General features: G+C 41.2%; 1 protein-coding gene across 2 annotated transcripts in view; it reads left to right on the forward strand.

The window, feature by feature from the left end:
* The window catches only part of LOC149316715 (myomegalin-like), a 149,519-nt gene that overhangs the window by 23,574 nt on the left and 112,554 nt on the right, over positions 1 to 13,391 (forward strand). For both annotated transcript variants that reach the window (XM_089516093.1, XM_089516094.1), the window contains exons 2-4: positions 977 to 1,026; positions 1,427 to 1,638; positions 5,053 to 5,163. In XM_089516093.1, coding sequence (XP_089372219.1) covers positions 996 to 1,026; positions 1,427 to 1,638; positions 5,053 to 5,163 — 354 coding nt within the window. In that variant the 5' untranslated portion in view covers positions 977 to 995. The remainder of the gene's footprint in view (positions 1 to 976; positions 1,027 to 1,426; positions 1,639 to 5,052; positions 5,164 to 13,391) is intronic.

Genomic DNA, 13,391 nt, shown 5'->3' on the forward strand with positions numbered 1-13,391 from the left:
ATGCTCTGTAGTTCACTGGATAGCATCTTATACTAAAATGTGTTCATCTTTGAGGTACCTCCTTTGTGGGGGTTGCTCCAACGACTAACATGGTCACCTCTATCAGAAACTCATCGGTAGTAGCAATAATATTTTATCCAGCTGTCTTGTAAAATTCTAGCTCTGAGGTGCGTAACCTGTGGTCTGTGAGCTGCATGTGGCTCCTCTTTTGGCTTCTGTGGAATTTCAGCAGTGCAGCAGCTAAACATACCACATCCAAATGCTAAAATAAATGCGGAATAGGAACTTTGTTCCAGAGTGGATCACTTTAAATCACCTTCTCAAAGCCCTTGGGAAGTACAACCAACTTTTAAAGTATCTAAGGAAGTCAATTTCCCCCTTTCCAATTGAAACACACTCAGAGGCATTGCTAGTGGGGTTTAGGGGGTGCGAACCACACTAGGTGGTGGGAAGGTTGCTCATTGTCCTTCCAACCCACCACAGTCCCCCACTGCCAGCTGGCGTGCCTCTGCAAAAGGGGGGATGAAGGGGCAAAGAAAAGGAAGAAGATGCTGCTGACACCACTGTTACAGACCAGGAGGTGGAAGGTGAAGCAGCAGGAGGAAGGGAAGGATGATCTGTGCCCCCCCCCTTCCTCTTCTGACAGCTTTACTGCCCTCCCCAGCCAAGCCAAACTGTCTGCCAGTGTCATACCTCCAAGCTGTTGCCCCCCAACAGGCTGCCAGCTGGGCAGGAAAAGAAGGTGCTGGCGGTGGCACCTGCCTCCACTTGACTGCAAGATGTGCATAATCCCAGATGACAATGAAATTGAACAACAAAATATCCAAGTAGTTTGTCAAGTTCCCCATATCAGAACACTCTGGAGAAAACATGGAGTTATTTTGACCTGCATGAAAGTATGGGTGAGCAAGAGGGGAAGCACTGTTTTAGATGCTCCTAAAACTTGAATGCTATACCAATATGTTTTTCTTCTCAGGGAAGAGACCAAGGACAAGATGGTTCCCAGAAGTGGGAAGACAGTGATGGGTAAGACTCCTTCTTCATGCTCTTGGGGTGACACTTTCCTTAATATTTAATCCAGATTGAAGATGCCATTTACAGGAGTTCACACCCATTCTAGCATTAATCCATCATGATAGCATGGCAGTAGATGCTCTACTGTTGGTAATTTTTATTGTCCTTCTGTTTACTTTGTCCAGCTCTACAACAGTTCCATGATCTGTTCTTGAATTTCTTACTGCTATAATACATGAGTAAAATCTGCCTTGGCTAAAAAGTTCCTTCCATTTTTAAAAAAACTACTTTTCACTTCCTCTCCTGCATAAACAACCCTGACACATGTGCAGTGTGAGAGGAGAATTACCTCATGTCTCCTGGCTTTCTAATGCTTTCCCCTGACTTCATCTTGTCTTCTGTGCCCCAACAGCACTTGTTGATTCCATACAGCAGAGACATCAGATGCAGCCACAAATCTTGAACTATTTCAACACAGAAGAGATGGATATGGCTTGTTCCATGGGGCAAGTGCAGCCTGAGATTATTAGCAGTTTGGAGATGACCATTGTTGAGAACAACCTTCCTGCAGGTTACGAGCAAAGTTCTACAGCACAAACTCAGACCCTACGGGATTTTGAGAAGGTAAACAGACTGAACGCCTTAGATCTTTATTTATACTCACCCCTCCCTTTCATTAGTGGGAAATTCACTGTACATGGACAAAAACAGAAAGAGTAAAAAGAGATTTAAATGAAAAAAAACCCTGCCTGCTTGAAAAAGATCTTTTCCCACTACTCAAACTGTAATATTTTATGAATGGGAAGATGCAATTCTAATACTAGCTGAGAATCTATTGTGATATGTGCAATGTGTGTCCTACTCCATTTTCCATTATGGAGTGTTCTTTGAAAATTCTTCCCCATTTTCTCCCATAAGCCTTTTTAAAAATGACACAATGCATGGCCCTGAAGCCCCAGAACCCATTAAAAGGATGTAAGGAGTGTTAAAAAAAAGTTTGTTTATCCCTTCCTTTCTCTTTTCTCTCATTATATTTCCCCTCTCCTCTGCCATTGCTTTCCCTTCTATACAGCTGCAGGTGTTTCACAAACATGCAATTATGGGAAATAGTGCTTGGTGGTGGTAATGAGTGGATGGGGGATGCAATACAAAGTGTGGGTGTGTGGAAAAGGCTAAACAATTTCTCCATCTGTAGTTTCTCTGGGCAAAAATGGCTGCAAAAACCAGACTCTGTTCCATTTCCATGTAACATAGAGTTTGTCCCTGTTCTTGAGCCAATTGCTAAACAGAAATGGTTTCAATATATACTTATTTTTACAAAGGAAAGGTGGTGAAGCATACTATAGAAATGAAAAAAATAATAAAATAAAATAAATATGTGTGCCAAATGCTAGATTTTGCTATGGGACAGAAGTCCTACTTCTGAATTTTCCTTTCTGGAGTAAGAAAGCATTTTGAAAGTTCTGTCATTTTTCTTATCCTCCTAAAGGTTTAGCCGTGATTGTATATATCCCAAATTTATGTTGAACTAGTGCATAATTAAGTAAAGCAGCTACTGTCAAAAAATAAGTAAAGCGGGAAATAGCTTATTTCTGAAGCCAATTCAAATTGGCAATGAAGCCTCCTCCACTTCCATGAGCCCCCAAATCAAATTCCACTTGTCTTAGAAGCTCCCTCCCTGAAACTCCTTCCTGCATTCCACATTGGACTTATGGACTAGTATTCCAGCAGCTGTGGCAAGCAGGAGTTGGGAGCAAAGGAAGATTTCTTCCCTCCTTGCTGACAATCATGATACTCTAGCCTCAACAAGTAATAAGAGGGAAAAGGGATCTGGCTGGGGCTAAGAGAAGCGAAAACCTCTCTCTTGGTGCCTGGATGAAAAATTAATATTCTTAAGGGTTTCTACCATGTTGGGTGAGGAGAATTCTTCTATATGTCAGGTTAAATCAGAACTGAAAGAATTTAAGGGTATAATTTTTATTTTGCATTTCTGCACAGACATTCAGTGCTTTGTATCTCTATACTTAGAAACACATGCACTGGAAAATCAATAAAGTGAAAAATTGTGCTGTGGTATTCAAATATATATTTAGATGATTGTATTTGTTGATTTTCCCTTTTCATATTTTAACCTGTACTAGAAAAACCACTTCTGAGCATTCTGAGCCTAAGAAATTCATGTGGTCGCCATAAGTTAGCACACACTAGTGAAGTCTACAGGGTTGTTCATGTTTTAATTCACAGAACATTGGCCCAATCCCACACTACATGGGTCAAGTCAGAACTTAAGACTAATAGACCTAGAACAGAATTTGGTAAAAACTTTATAACACAAAGCTCTTAAACACTTTTCAAGTTCACAAATAGTAACCTTTGCAATACTTACTGCACAATTCCATCTCCATCTCGTTGCTGCCTTGTCATCCAAATATGGTTAGAGCACTTATTGACATGTAAGCTCCTCAATAAACCTCCAAATGTGCAGCTGTCTCATTAGTTCTTAAGTGTGATAAGTTCTTTGGTGGTGATTCGATATTGGGTAGTCACATGCTGACAATGTCTCCTCCTTTCCCCTTCCCCCTTGCTATTCCAGAGCAGGCTTTTCCCTTAAAAAAAATTATTTTATTTATTTAATTTAAAAAATCACGTTAACATGTATGAGAGGGAAAGCTTCAAAGCCAGTATGCATCTAATTCACTTTACCAGAGCAGTCACAGTGAAAAACTCCAAAGAGCTAGAACCTGAAATACTCTGAAGTTAGTGGTTTTTCAGACATCAGTGTTGTTTACTCAAAGATGTTTTTCTTGACCCCCAGGAGGCCCCACAGGCTACACTTTGCCTACCCTCTGCTCAGGTTCTTTATCCCTGGGCATAGTATGACTTGTAGGGTCCCCTTGTTATTATTATGGGCCTTCAAGTTGTTCCCGGCTTATGACAACCAATGGGGTTTTCTTGGCAAGATTTGTTCAGAGTTTGCCATTGCCTTTCCCTGAGGTTGAGAGCATGTGACTTGCCCAAGGTCAAAGGGTCAAAAATGCCAACTATATATATTGCCTTAAAATGCCCTCTTGAAGTTGAGGGGGTATTTCCATCATATAGAATCAATTTGGGCCTGGGAGTAGCTGTTTTTGAAACAAGAAATTGTTTCTGCTCACTTTCTGTTGTTAAAAAAGGCCATGGAATCATGGTGAAAATGATCCCTAGAAGATGTGTGGAGCCTCTCTTTTTCTGCAAGTGTGGGCACAGTAGAGGGAAGTGATGTTCTCCAAGGTCTCCTGGGGACTAGCGTAGCCCACTCCAGCCTTCCGCAATTGCCCACTCCTGAGTTAGGCCAATGAAATACTGATAAGATTGGCACCTTGAATCAAAAGCCATACTTAGTGTTTCACTTAATTTTACAATGGAATTTCAAAGTGTGTCTAGGCCCAGAAAGGAATCAAGGACCTTTTCTCTTCAATGTGGCACAAAAGTATGTGGTGAAACCAGATCCCTAGTGGCATTTGAGAAGTTCTCCTCATTCTCTCCTCCTCATGTCATGCACTGTCTTGATCATATTACCTACCCCACACCTGGCCTAGACACAGTCTGTTTATATCCCTCTTGAATGAGGCTGGTTGCCAAATTTGCCCTGTTTCCCTCAGAGCTGCTAATCTCCTGCAGTTGCCCAGGGACGGCTGTGGGGTGACAGAGTCCTCCTCAGTCCAGCTCAGATTTCAACACTTGTGTGTGTGTGTGTTCATGTAGGATGAGCCTCTGCCAAAGATTCCTCAAATACCTCCTGGAGGTAAAAAAAGAAAATGAGCCGCACTCTGTTCTGGGGCTGAGTGGCGACTGCAGATCTGCAGGGCAGCTGACGCCCAAACTTTTGATTTCATCCCCATGTCTCCATAGGCCTCCCAGGCTGTGCCACTGTAGCTATTTTGTTAGGGTTCCCTTCTTTTGTTGGCTTCAAAATGTTACTGGAGTGAAAGGGGTGTGAGAACACTTCCACCCCATGGATCCCCAACCATGTCTAATGGATATCGTACTCTGTCTCAGCACCTCAATGACTTGAAGAAGGAGAACTTCAGCCTCAAGCTGCGCATTTACTTCCTGGAGGAACGGATACAGCAGAAGTATGAGGCCAGCAAGGAGGATGTCTATAGACGGGTGAGTGAGCAAGGACTGAGCAGAAACTAGTGCCACACTCTCAGCTTTTCTGAACTTAGAGGAAAAGTTTAATTTCAGTTTTCTGTGCCACTTAGGAGATTATCATATGCCAAATCCACGCTGACATAGACGTGGGTTGTAACCATCACTGACGGATCTTATTGCACTGCCCCATGCCCAGGTAGTAGGCAGCCTATATCCAACCTGAGTTTCTTCCACAGCTTTTCATGAATGGGAAAATCCTGTTGATGAAACACTGCAGGAGAAGCCAGGATTGGTTACAGGCTGTCTGTTGCCTGAGTACAGGCAAGTGCATTGAGATCTGTTGGTAATGGTACAACCCGCGTTTATTCGGTGAACATTTGGTGTGCAATAATCTCCTTAAGTGAAGAAAAATTACCATGGGCATCTTATAACACATCCTCCTGCTTTAGATGCTAGGGCTGCATGTGCCTTCTTGGACTTCTGTAATTCCAGTTCTATCACTAGCAAGCTGGCCTCTCAGTAAGGTCCGTACTTGAGTCAGGGAATATTCTTTTCCATCTGGACATAATCACCTCTGCTTTGAACAAGGTTCCAGAATACAGGAATCCAATATGAGGATATGTGGGAAGCTTCTCAGTGAACATGAAGTTAAAAAGACATGAGAAATGTGCTATTCTTTCCCCTCTTTACAACATCAGAAAGCTGGCTAAAGGAATAGACCTTACAGGGGTAGCTATTACTGTAAATACACAAAATACCTCCTTGTTTTTTTTTTCTTTGTGTACAAGTTGCCACATGAAGGTAAACAATGTCAAGGTAATATCTGCCCTTTTATTAATGAAATCAGATGACTTCATGTGCGTGGAACTGAGAATTCTTAAAATATTAGCATCTGGGCAATGAAATACTGGTCACAACAATGTAAAAAGATATGGAAATTCTTTATCTGGGCAACTGAAACTCTCCTTTTAGGGTGATTCTCTCTGGTTATGCAAATGTGTTTTCTCTGAAAGGTTTGCTAGTGGAAAGTATTTGATTAACGACCTTTGCATAGGTACCTTCTTTGCTCTATGTATCTACTCTATCCATCGCAATTGCAGTGAGTGGCTACTGCAGTTTGAAATTTGGGAGGTAAACAGAAGCTTCGATTGATACATTTAGTGGGCAAGAAAACTCCTTGGTGGAAATATGCTGTTTTGGGGAAACTGCCACTGCTGCTTTACAGATTAGTGCTACACAATCTCCCTGTATGTTTGCAAATTGACAGTTATTAAAATAATGCTTACAAATTTCCAGTACTCTTTCTAGCCAGTACACTGAATCTGTAAAAAAAACAACAACCATATATATTTGACTATTAGTCAACCTCATGTATAAGTTGTGGTCAGATCTTGGAGACAAAACTAATGGATAAATCAAGGGTAAAACTTAAAATCATGAAACTAAGGATCTACAGGATGAAGAAAAGTAAAACAATGCCAAAGAACTTACAAAATTGTAGCAGGCATAACTGTTTGTGTTCACTCTAAAGACTGGATGGATGAGAGAGTGGAAGGGGGGATCAGTGCTCCCTGACAGATTATATTTTTACCTTTATTATTATTTATATTTATTTTTATTTATGGTATTTATACCCTGTCGTTCAGCCCTAAAGGCTCTTAGAGCAGCTTACAATTATTATTTTAATTAGACAGTTCCCTGCCCTTAGTCTTACAATCAAAATTTTTCACCAGGGGATGGTTCTTTTTTTATTTGTTAAAGTACAGTACTTACACTGACCCATAGATAAGCTGACTCAGGTTTTTTGGATCAATTTTTTTGACTAAATTTTCTAGAGTTATACATGAGTATATACAGTTGGCCTTTCTTATACACAGATTTTTTATACACGGATTCAAGCATCCAGGGTTTGAAAATGTTAAAAAAAGTATAAATTTCAAATATCAAACCTTAATTTTCCATTTTTTATAAAGGACACCATTTTGCTATGTCATTATATTTACTGCGACTTGAGCATCCACGGATTTTGCTATCCATGGGGGTTCTTGGAACCAAACCCCAGCGTATACCAAGGGTCAACTGTACAGTATTCATTGGGATTTCATATTGTCCAGAAAAGAGAGGAAACTGAAATATTATTTTAAAATGAAGTATTCAAAATTGTGCTTTGAGGCTGTATTCTTAAGAAGCTCTGATGTTTCTCTGTGGATTTCAAAGTGAAAGTCAGAAATAGAAAAGTTTCCCTGAAAAACAGCTTGCCCAGGTCTGGTCATCTTCCTTTGCAATGCATAGTAATAGTAGGAGATGTCACATATGTTTTACAACACACTTTCAAGCCATTCAGGCTGGCAGCAAGGTGAACTACCAGTTAGCCTTTCCAGGTTAGAACATAGAACATATCCTAGAATCCTGTAGTGGGTAAGCTGGTAGGGAACAGAATCACTGAAAGTTTTAACAGTGTGATTTTAAAGCAGTGGTACTGTTTTTACTCTTAGGATCCCCTCCTTTACATCTCCATGTGGATATTGTGCCCCCTCACACGACATAGTATGTGCATAAAAATATTTTGTTTATTTAGTGTTCATATTTTCATTCGCACATTTATGTATATTTATTTTTTAACATTTTATATGGAAATACAGTTGTTCAAATTAGAAGTTTTATTTAAATAGATTCAATGTTTAACTCAAACACATGTGTAAAATTTACACATAAAAAAGTTTGGGAATAAGACTATGGGAAACGAAAGTAAACAATTATCCTGGAAGTGATTTATATATTGGAAAAAAAAAACATACAAGAATCTGTTAGTGTATGTGCGTTTAAATGTTTTAATTGTAAGATGTGAGTTTTTTCTTTCTGTTTTTCTTCTTCTCTTTTCTCTCCTTTTCTTTTTTTTATTTTATCTCTTTTCTAGTTATATATTCTTTTTTCAATACTGTCAACTGTTTGTTTAATTATTTGTTTATTTGTGGTAGACGATGTAGAATGATGTGAGGATTTTATGAATGGTTTGTACAAACAAAAATTAATTTTAAAAAAAAGTTTGGGAACAGACGAAGGAGAGGGATCAGAGCCTCCAAGACTGACACCTCTCCCCCCTGAGCAACTCTGTCCCCACCATTTGCAAACTACTGTTTATAGTTTTGTAATAAGACATTTGACCGTTCTAGGGTAGTGGCATTTAAACAGACAATACTAAATCCTTCATTTACTCAAAATGACTTTATCTATTTTGGTCTGCCAAAAAACATGAAAATAAATGGATGGAAAGGGCTGTAACAGAACAAAGATGGAATGTGTAGAACTCTGGGCATACAAAATGTGGGGTTTTCATTCTTGAAGAAGAAGTTGGTCCAAGAGAGGGCTTGCTTACGTGCTTTCAGCTCTAGAGCTTACCAGATATTCATCTTGTTCTGGATAGGAAAGGGTTTGGGGACCCAATGTCCCTCTGAGTCAAACTAGCATCAATTTAAAGTCCTCTGAACATGACAAAAATAAGAACTGAAATAAGATTCTTAATGATACACAAGTACTAGTCCCAATCCAGTGCCAGGCATGCAATAACTCAGATAATCAGAGGAAGCCTGAAATCAAGGATATTCACTTTCTGCTATTTTTGTTTATTTGTTTGTTTTGAGGGTAAAATGCACATTCATATGGTGGAATACACAACCTTCAGATAATATAAAACTAATATAAAAATAAACAAACAGGCCCACAGGGGGGAAAAGCTTGAAGATAACACTTTGCTAGTATCCAGTTATTTGTTGTGTAGTTTATAAAGACAGCCAGCCACAACCACAGGTCAAATCCTTGTTTAGCCACGGAAATCCACTGGGTGACACTGAGTAGGTCACATTCTCTCAGTCTCAGAAAAAGGCAAAGTCACATGCACCCCCAAACAATCTTGCCAAGAAAACTCTGTAACTAGCATTAGGGTGGCCATACATTGGAAACAGCTTAAAGACACACAACTTCATAAAAATGAAATTAATGTTAGACAGGAGATGGTGGGGGAGAATGGTTCATTCATCATAGTGATGTCATAACCACTATGCACCCGAGGACACTTTTGCAGCCTTAGAGCCTAAAGTTTGACTGGTGCATTTAGTGTGCTAGTTGGAAACATATTTGTATGGCATTCTTTCAAGGATGTCAGGTGGCATCCTATTTTGGTTACACAAAAAAATCCTGGAAGGAAGCAGTAAACACAGAAAAGTAAATAGTCAATACAATTTGGAAAATAAGCACCAAAATGGTGGGGAACATCCACCTCCTGCCATTTGGAGTAGTATTAAAGGTTTAAATAGCTCACAAGCTATGGCCCAGGACAGATGGGATCTTTGTGGTGTGACGGCAGCACAACTAGGGTTAGGGACCATGTGGCAACCACACGGTCCCAAAACCTAACACGTACTGGCGGTGCTGTAATGGCAGTGCTTGTGTACATGGGCGTCGCCATTATGATGTAACGGACGCATAATGCACTCGCGATGTAACTATGCCGGTGGAAAAAGAACCTGGTTTTTCTGGGTTCTTTTTACTCCGGAGCGACAGTGCGTGGTTTGGGGCTGCGCCGTTCCTCTGGAGTAAAAACAGGTGCCAGCAGGCCGCCATTTTTCGGCAGTCTGTACTGCACCTATATCAAATTATTTTGAGTTGACATATTTAGGCTCCCATGCTTGTAAAAACTTATGTTGAGGCAAACTCTATGTCCCCATGCTGACACTGGTAAACAAGAAAACATAGTACATGTATACCCTAACTTTAACCCAAACTTGCACTGTGGTGCTACCTGTGTAATTACTGCAACTAAACTGAATACTGATAATTCTGTACAGGGGAATGCAGTGGTAGAATGCATGCCTTCCGTGCACAAAATCCAGGTTCTGTTCCTCAACTGATTAGAAGGATCTCAGGCAGCAAGTTTGGGAAACAAGACCCTGGGAAGCCAGTACCAGCTATAATAGACAATATTCAGTTTTGGTAGATGGGTCAATTGCTTGACCGTACACAGTCATATGTTCATAATCAGGACTTGCACTGAGAGATTTGCAGTCTCTCCATGGCAAGAGAAATGTCGCCATAGCGTTGACAGCTGTCTTCAGAACTGTGAGAAGCAAGTGCAGCTGACATTCTGTGGAACTGCCAGCCAATAGCTTGATTCTTCCAGGTGGAGGAATTATAAATAGGTTAGTTACTGGGTAAGGTCTGTTTTGCCCCTTGCTCGCTGTGGAAATCAGCAGTCTGTGAGAACTAGTGTAGCAGCATCAGACATGGATGTTATGCTGCTGGAAAAAAAGAGACAACTTATCTAAATTTGCCAAATGTTCCCATATTCCCAGTGGTCACTCCTTAGACACAGATAAGTTTGTTGGGAGTGGAGCAGAGGGGTGACCCTGCAGATTTCCTTTGCAGGTCTTGATAACATCAAACAGTTCTGAAGACTGCTAACAATACTATGGTGACAATGGTTTGTGTCACCCTCTTTGTGTCACCACCGGAAGAAGAGTAGAGTTTGCAGATGTTCTAGGACGAAGGTGGAAGAGGTAGTTCCAACCAATCAGAACACAAGGACAGATTGAGACTTGTAGGATTAACATACAGACATCATCTGGAACGGCCCGAAAGTGATCATGTCAGCTATGAATGGATTTGTCCTGTTTTTGACCGGGAATGGGAGAAGGCCAGACTGGGTGCAGGATGAATACTGAATGAGAACAGGGCTGTGCAATAACATTTGTTCTATTCAGGTTACATCTTGTGCCTAGCCCGTTAGGAAAATGTTGTGCGATAATCTCCTTGGTGTGAAGTGTCTCTAATATGTGAATTGTCTCATTTTTTTTCTCTCTTTTGAAAAATGAGATTCAAGTGTGGCTATGTGTACCCTAAATCAAAGCTTGGATATGGATAATGGTTAATTTTCTGAGACTCAATCTGGACAAAAGGGAGGTGGTAGTTCAGCCAGATAGATCAGGGGTAGGCAACCTGTGGCCCGGCAAGGCCTTGGGACCGGCCCCAGCCCGGTCCTGCCGCCAATTGCCGCCGGGGCCTTTTGCCTCTCGCGCGCAGGGGCAAGGGGGGCAATTGTCTATAGACGCCTAAGAAACATGCATTTATATCAACATTTTTAAAAAAATCAGCAAATTTTTTTGCGTGTCCTCCACTTTTTAAAAAAAAGTGTCCACCATTTGAAAATGTTGTCCTATATTTGTCCCGGTTTATTTATTTATTAAATTTTTTAATTTTTTTTAAATTATTTATTTTTTGGCTTCGGACCCCCAGTTGTCTGAGGGACAGCAACCCGGCCCCCGGCTCAAAAAGGTTGCCTACCCCTGAGATAGATGATTCTAAAAGTGTCTTGAAGAAAGTTGTAACTGTTGTTGTTGTGCGCCTTCAGATTGTTTCCAACTTATGGTGACCCTATCATAGGGTTTCCTTGACAAGATTAGTTTAGAAGGAGTTGCCATTGCCATTCCCCTGAGGCTGAGAGAGTGTGACTTGCCTAAGGTCACCTAGTCAGTTTCATGGCTGAACTGGGAATCAAAACCTGGTCTGCCGAGTCGCAGTCCATCATTCAAACTACACCCCACACTGGCTCTCCTTCAAGGGAGTTGCTCATCACCTTAAGTGTGTGTTGTTTGCCAACAAGTGGCGTACCAGCGCCGATTTTAGGTTTAAGGACCGTGCGGCAACCATGCGGCATTTGGCAGCATTACAATGGTGGCGCCCTGTGTACATGGGTGCTGCCATTGTGATGTAAGCGACGTGCGGACCCTGCACATTGCTTATGTAACACGTGCACCATTGGCTTTTCCCAGGTTCTTTTTCCTCTGGAGGGAAGCTGTGTGGTTTGGTGGCTACGGCTTCCCTCTGGAGGAAAGTAGGTCGCTGCCAATAACCTACTGTGACCCTATCACCAAGTTTCTTTGGCAAGATTTATTCAGAGGGGGTTTGCCATTGCCTTTCTCTGAGGCTCAGAGACTATGACTTGCCCAAGGTCATCCAGTTGATTTCCATGGGTGAGCAAGGGTTTGTACCCTGGTCTCCTAGAGTCCTAGTCCAACTCTTGAACCACTACATTGCCCTGGCTCTGAAGCAAACTAGGTATGGTTAATGCCTAAGAAATAATCAGTATCAATGGGTAAAAAGCAGGAAGGGTGTGTGTGTGGGTGGAGTGGATAACATTCTTAAGTGAAAAAGCAGGAAGTGGTGGTTTGGGAACAAGACCTAGGAATAGATAATAAGAAGGATTGGATCGTCATGATCTAGTATTGGAAATTAGTGGGGCCTGATGAAGTTTCTCTACATCCAAATAGGGATCCAGTTAATTGCCTTTTGGATTAAAATCCCATGGATTTACACCAGTCTTAAATATATGTGTATCGAAGTGTCTGAAATTTCAACCATAAGTTAGCATCTACATATGCAAGCAAATATCCCCCACCTCCAAAATGATTGCATTAGCCATTCTCTATAAGTATCCATTGCCCAAAAAGTGTTTTTAATGCTTCAGTGTTCACTTTATTCTAGTCAATAAGTGGTCCAGTTAAGAGGGTGTACCCTAGGAGCCTTATGAATCCTGATCATATTGCCCTAACTGATGAGGCCCTCAAATCCCTTGCTAATTTCTGGAATAAGGAAATGACTGAGATGGTAGACACATTTGCTGCTAAGCATCCCCTCCTATGGAGCAGCGTCAAATAAGCCCCCTTGGTTTACTAGGGAGCTGGCAACAGTGAAACACATGGGAGAGAGACTAGAGCAACAGTGGCAGAAAACTTGGAGCACATATGACTGAACACAGGCTAGATCTCAATAGAAAGCCTATGCCATGGTGACATAATTAATAATTCTTCCCTGCTATCATTCTTGCAACATTGCAACTGGCAGCAGTGTCATCCAGTGCAACTGTCTTGGGGGTGTTAGTATACTCTTCACACTCTATGTTTTATTTCTTTATGGATCTCCATATTTTGATACCTGGAACCAGCATGTTCTTAAGAGGTCACATTGATCTTTGGAACATCAGCTGGATTTCCCATGAGAAAGAAGAACAGACCTGAGGTCTTATTGCACCAAAGGCAGTAGGCCAGCGCTTCCTACCTACCCACTGCCATGTTCCCAGCCAACTTCCTTATCCCTCCACTCTGGCATTGTTCAAATCCAATTGCTATTTTGTAACCCTAAAGTTAAAGCTATCAACCTGTCCAGAATCCTATTGTCTATTCCTGGGAAGA

This window comes from Sceloporus occidentalis, unplaced genomic scaffold, assembly GCF_023333645.1.
Source record: "Sceloporus occidentalis isolate IW3139 unplaced genomic scaffold, rSceOcc1.0.p SCAF_3, whole genome shotgun sequence".
Classification (NCBI taxonomy): Eukaryota; Metazoa; Chordata; class Lepidosauria; order Squamata; family Phrynosomatidae; genus Sceloporus; species Sceloporus occidentalis.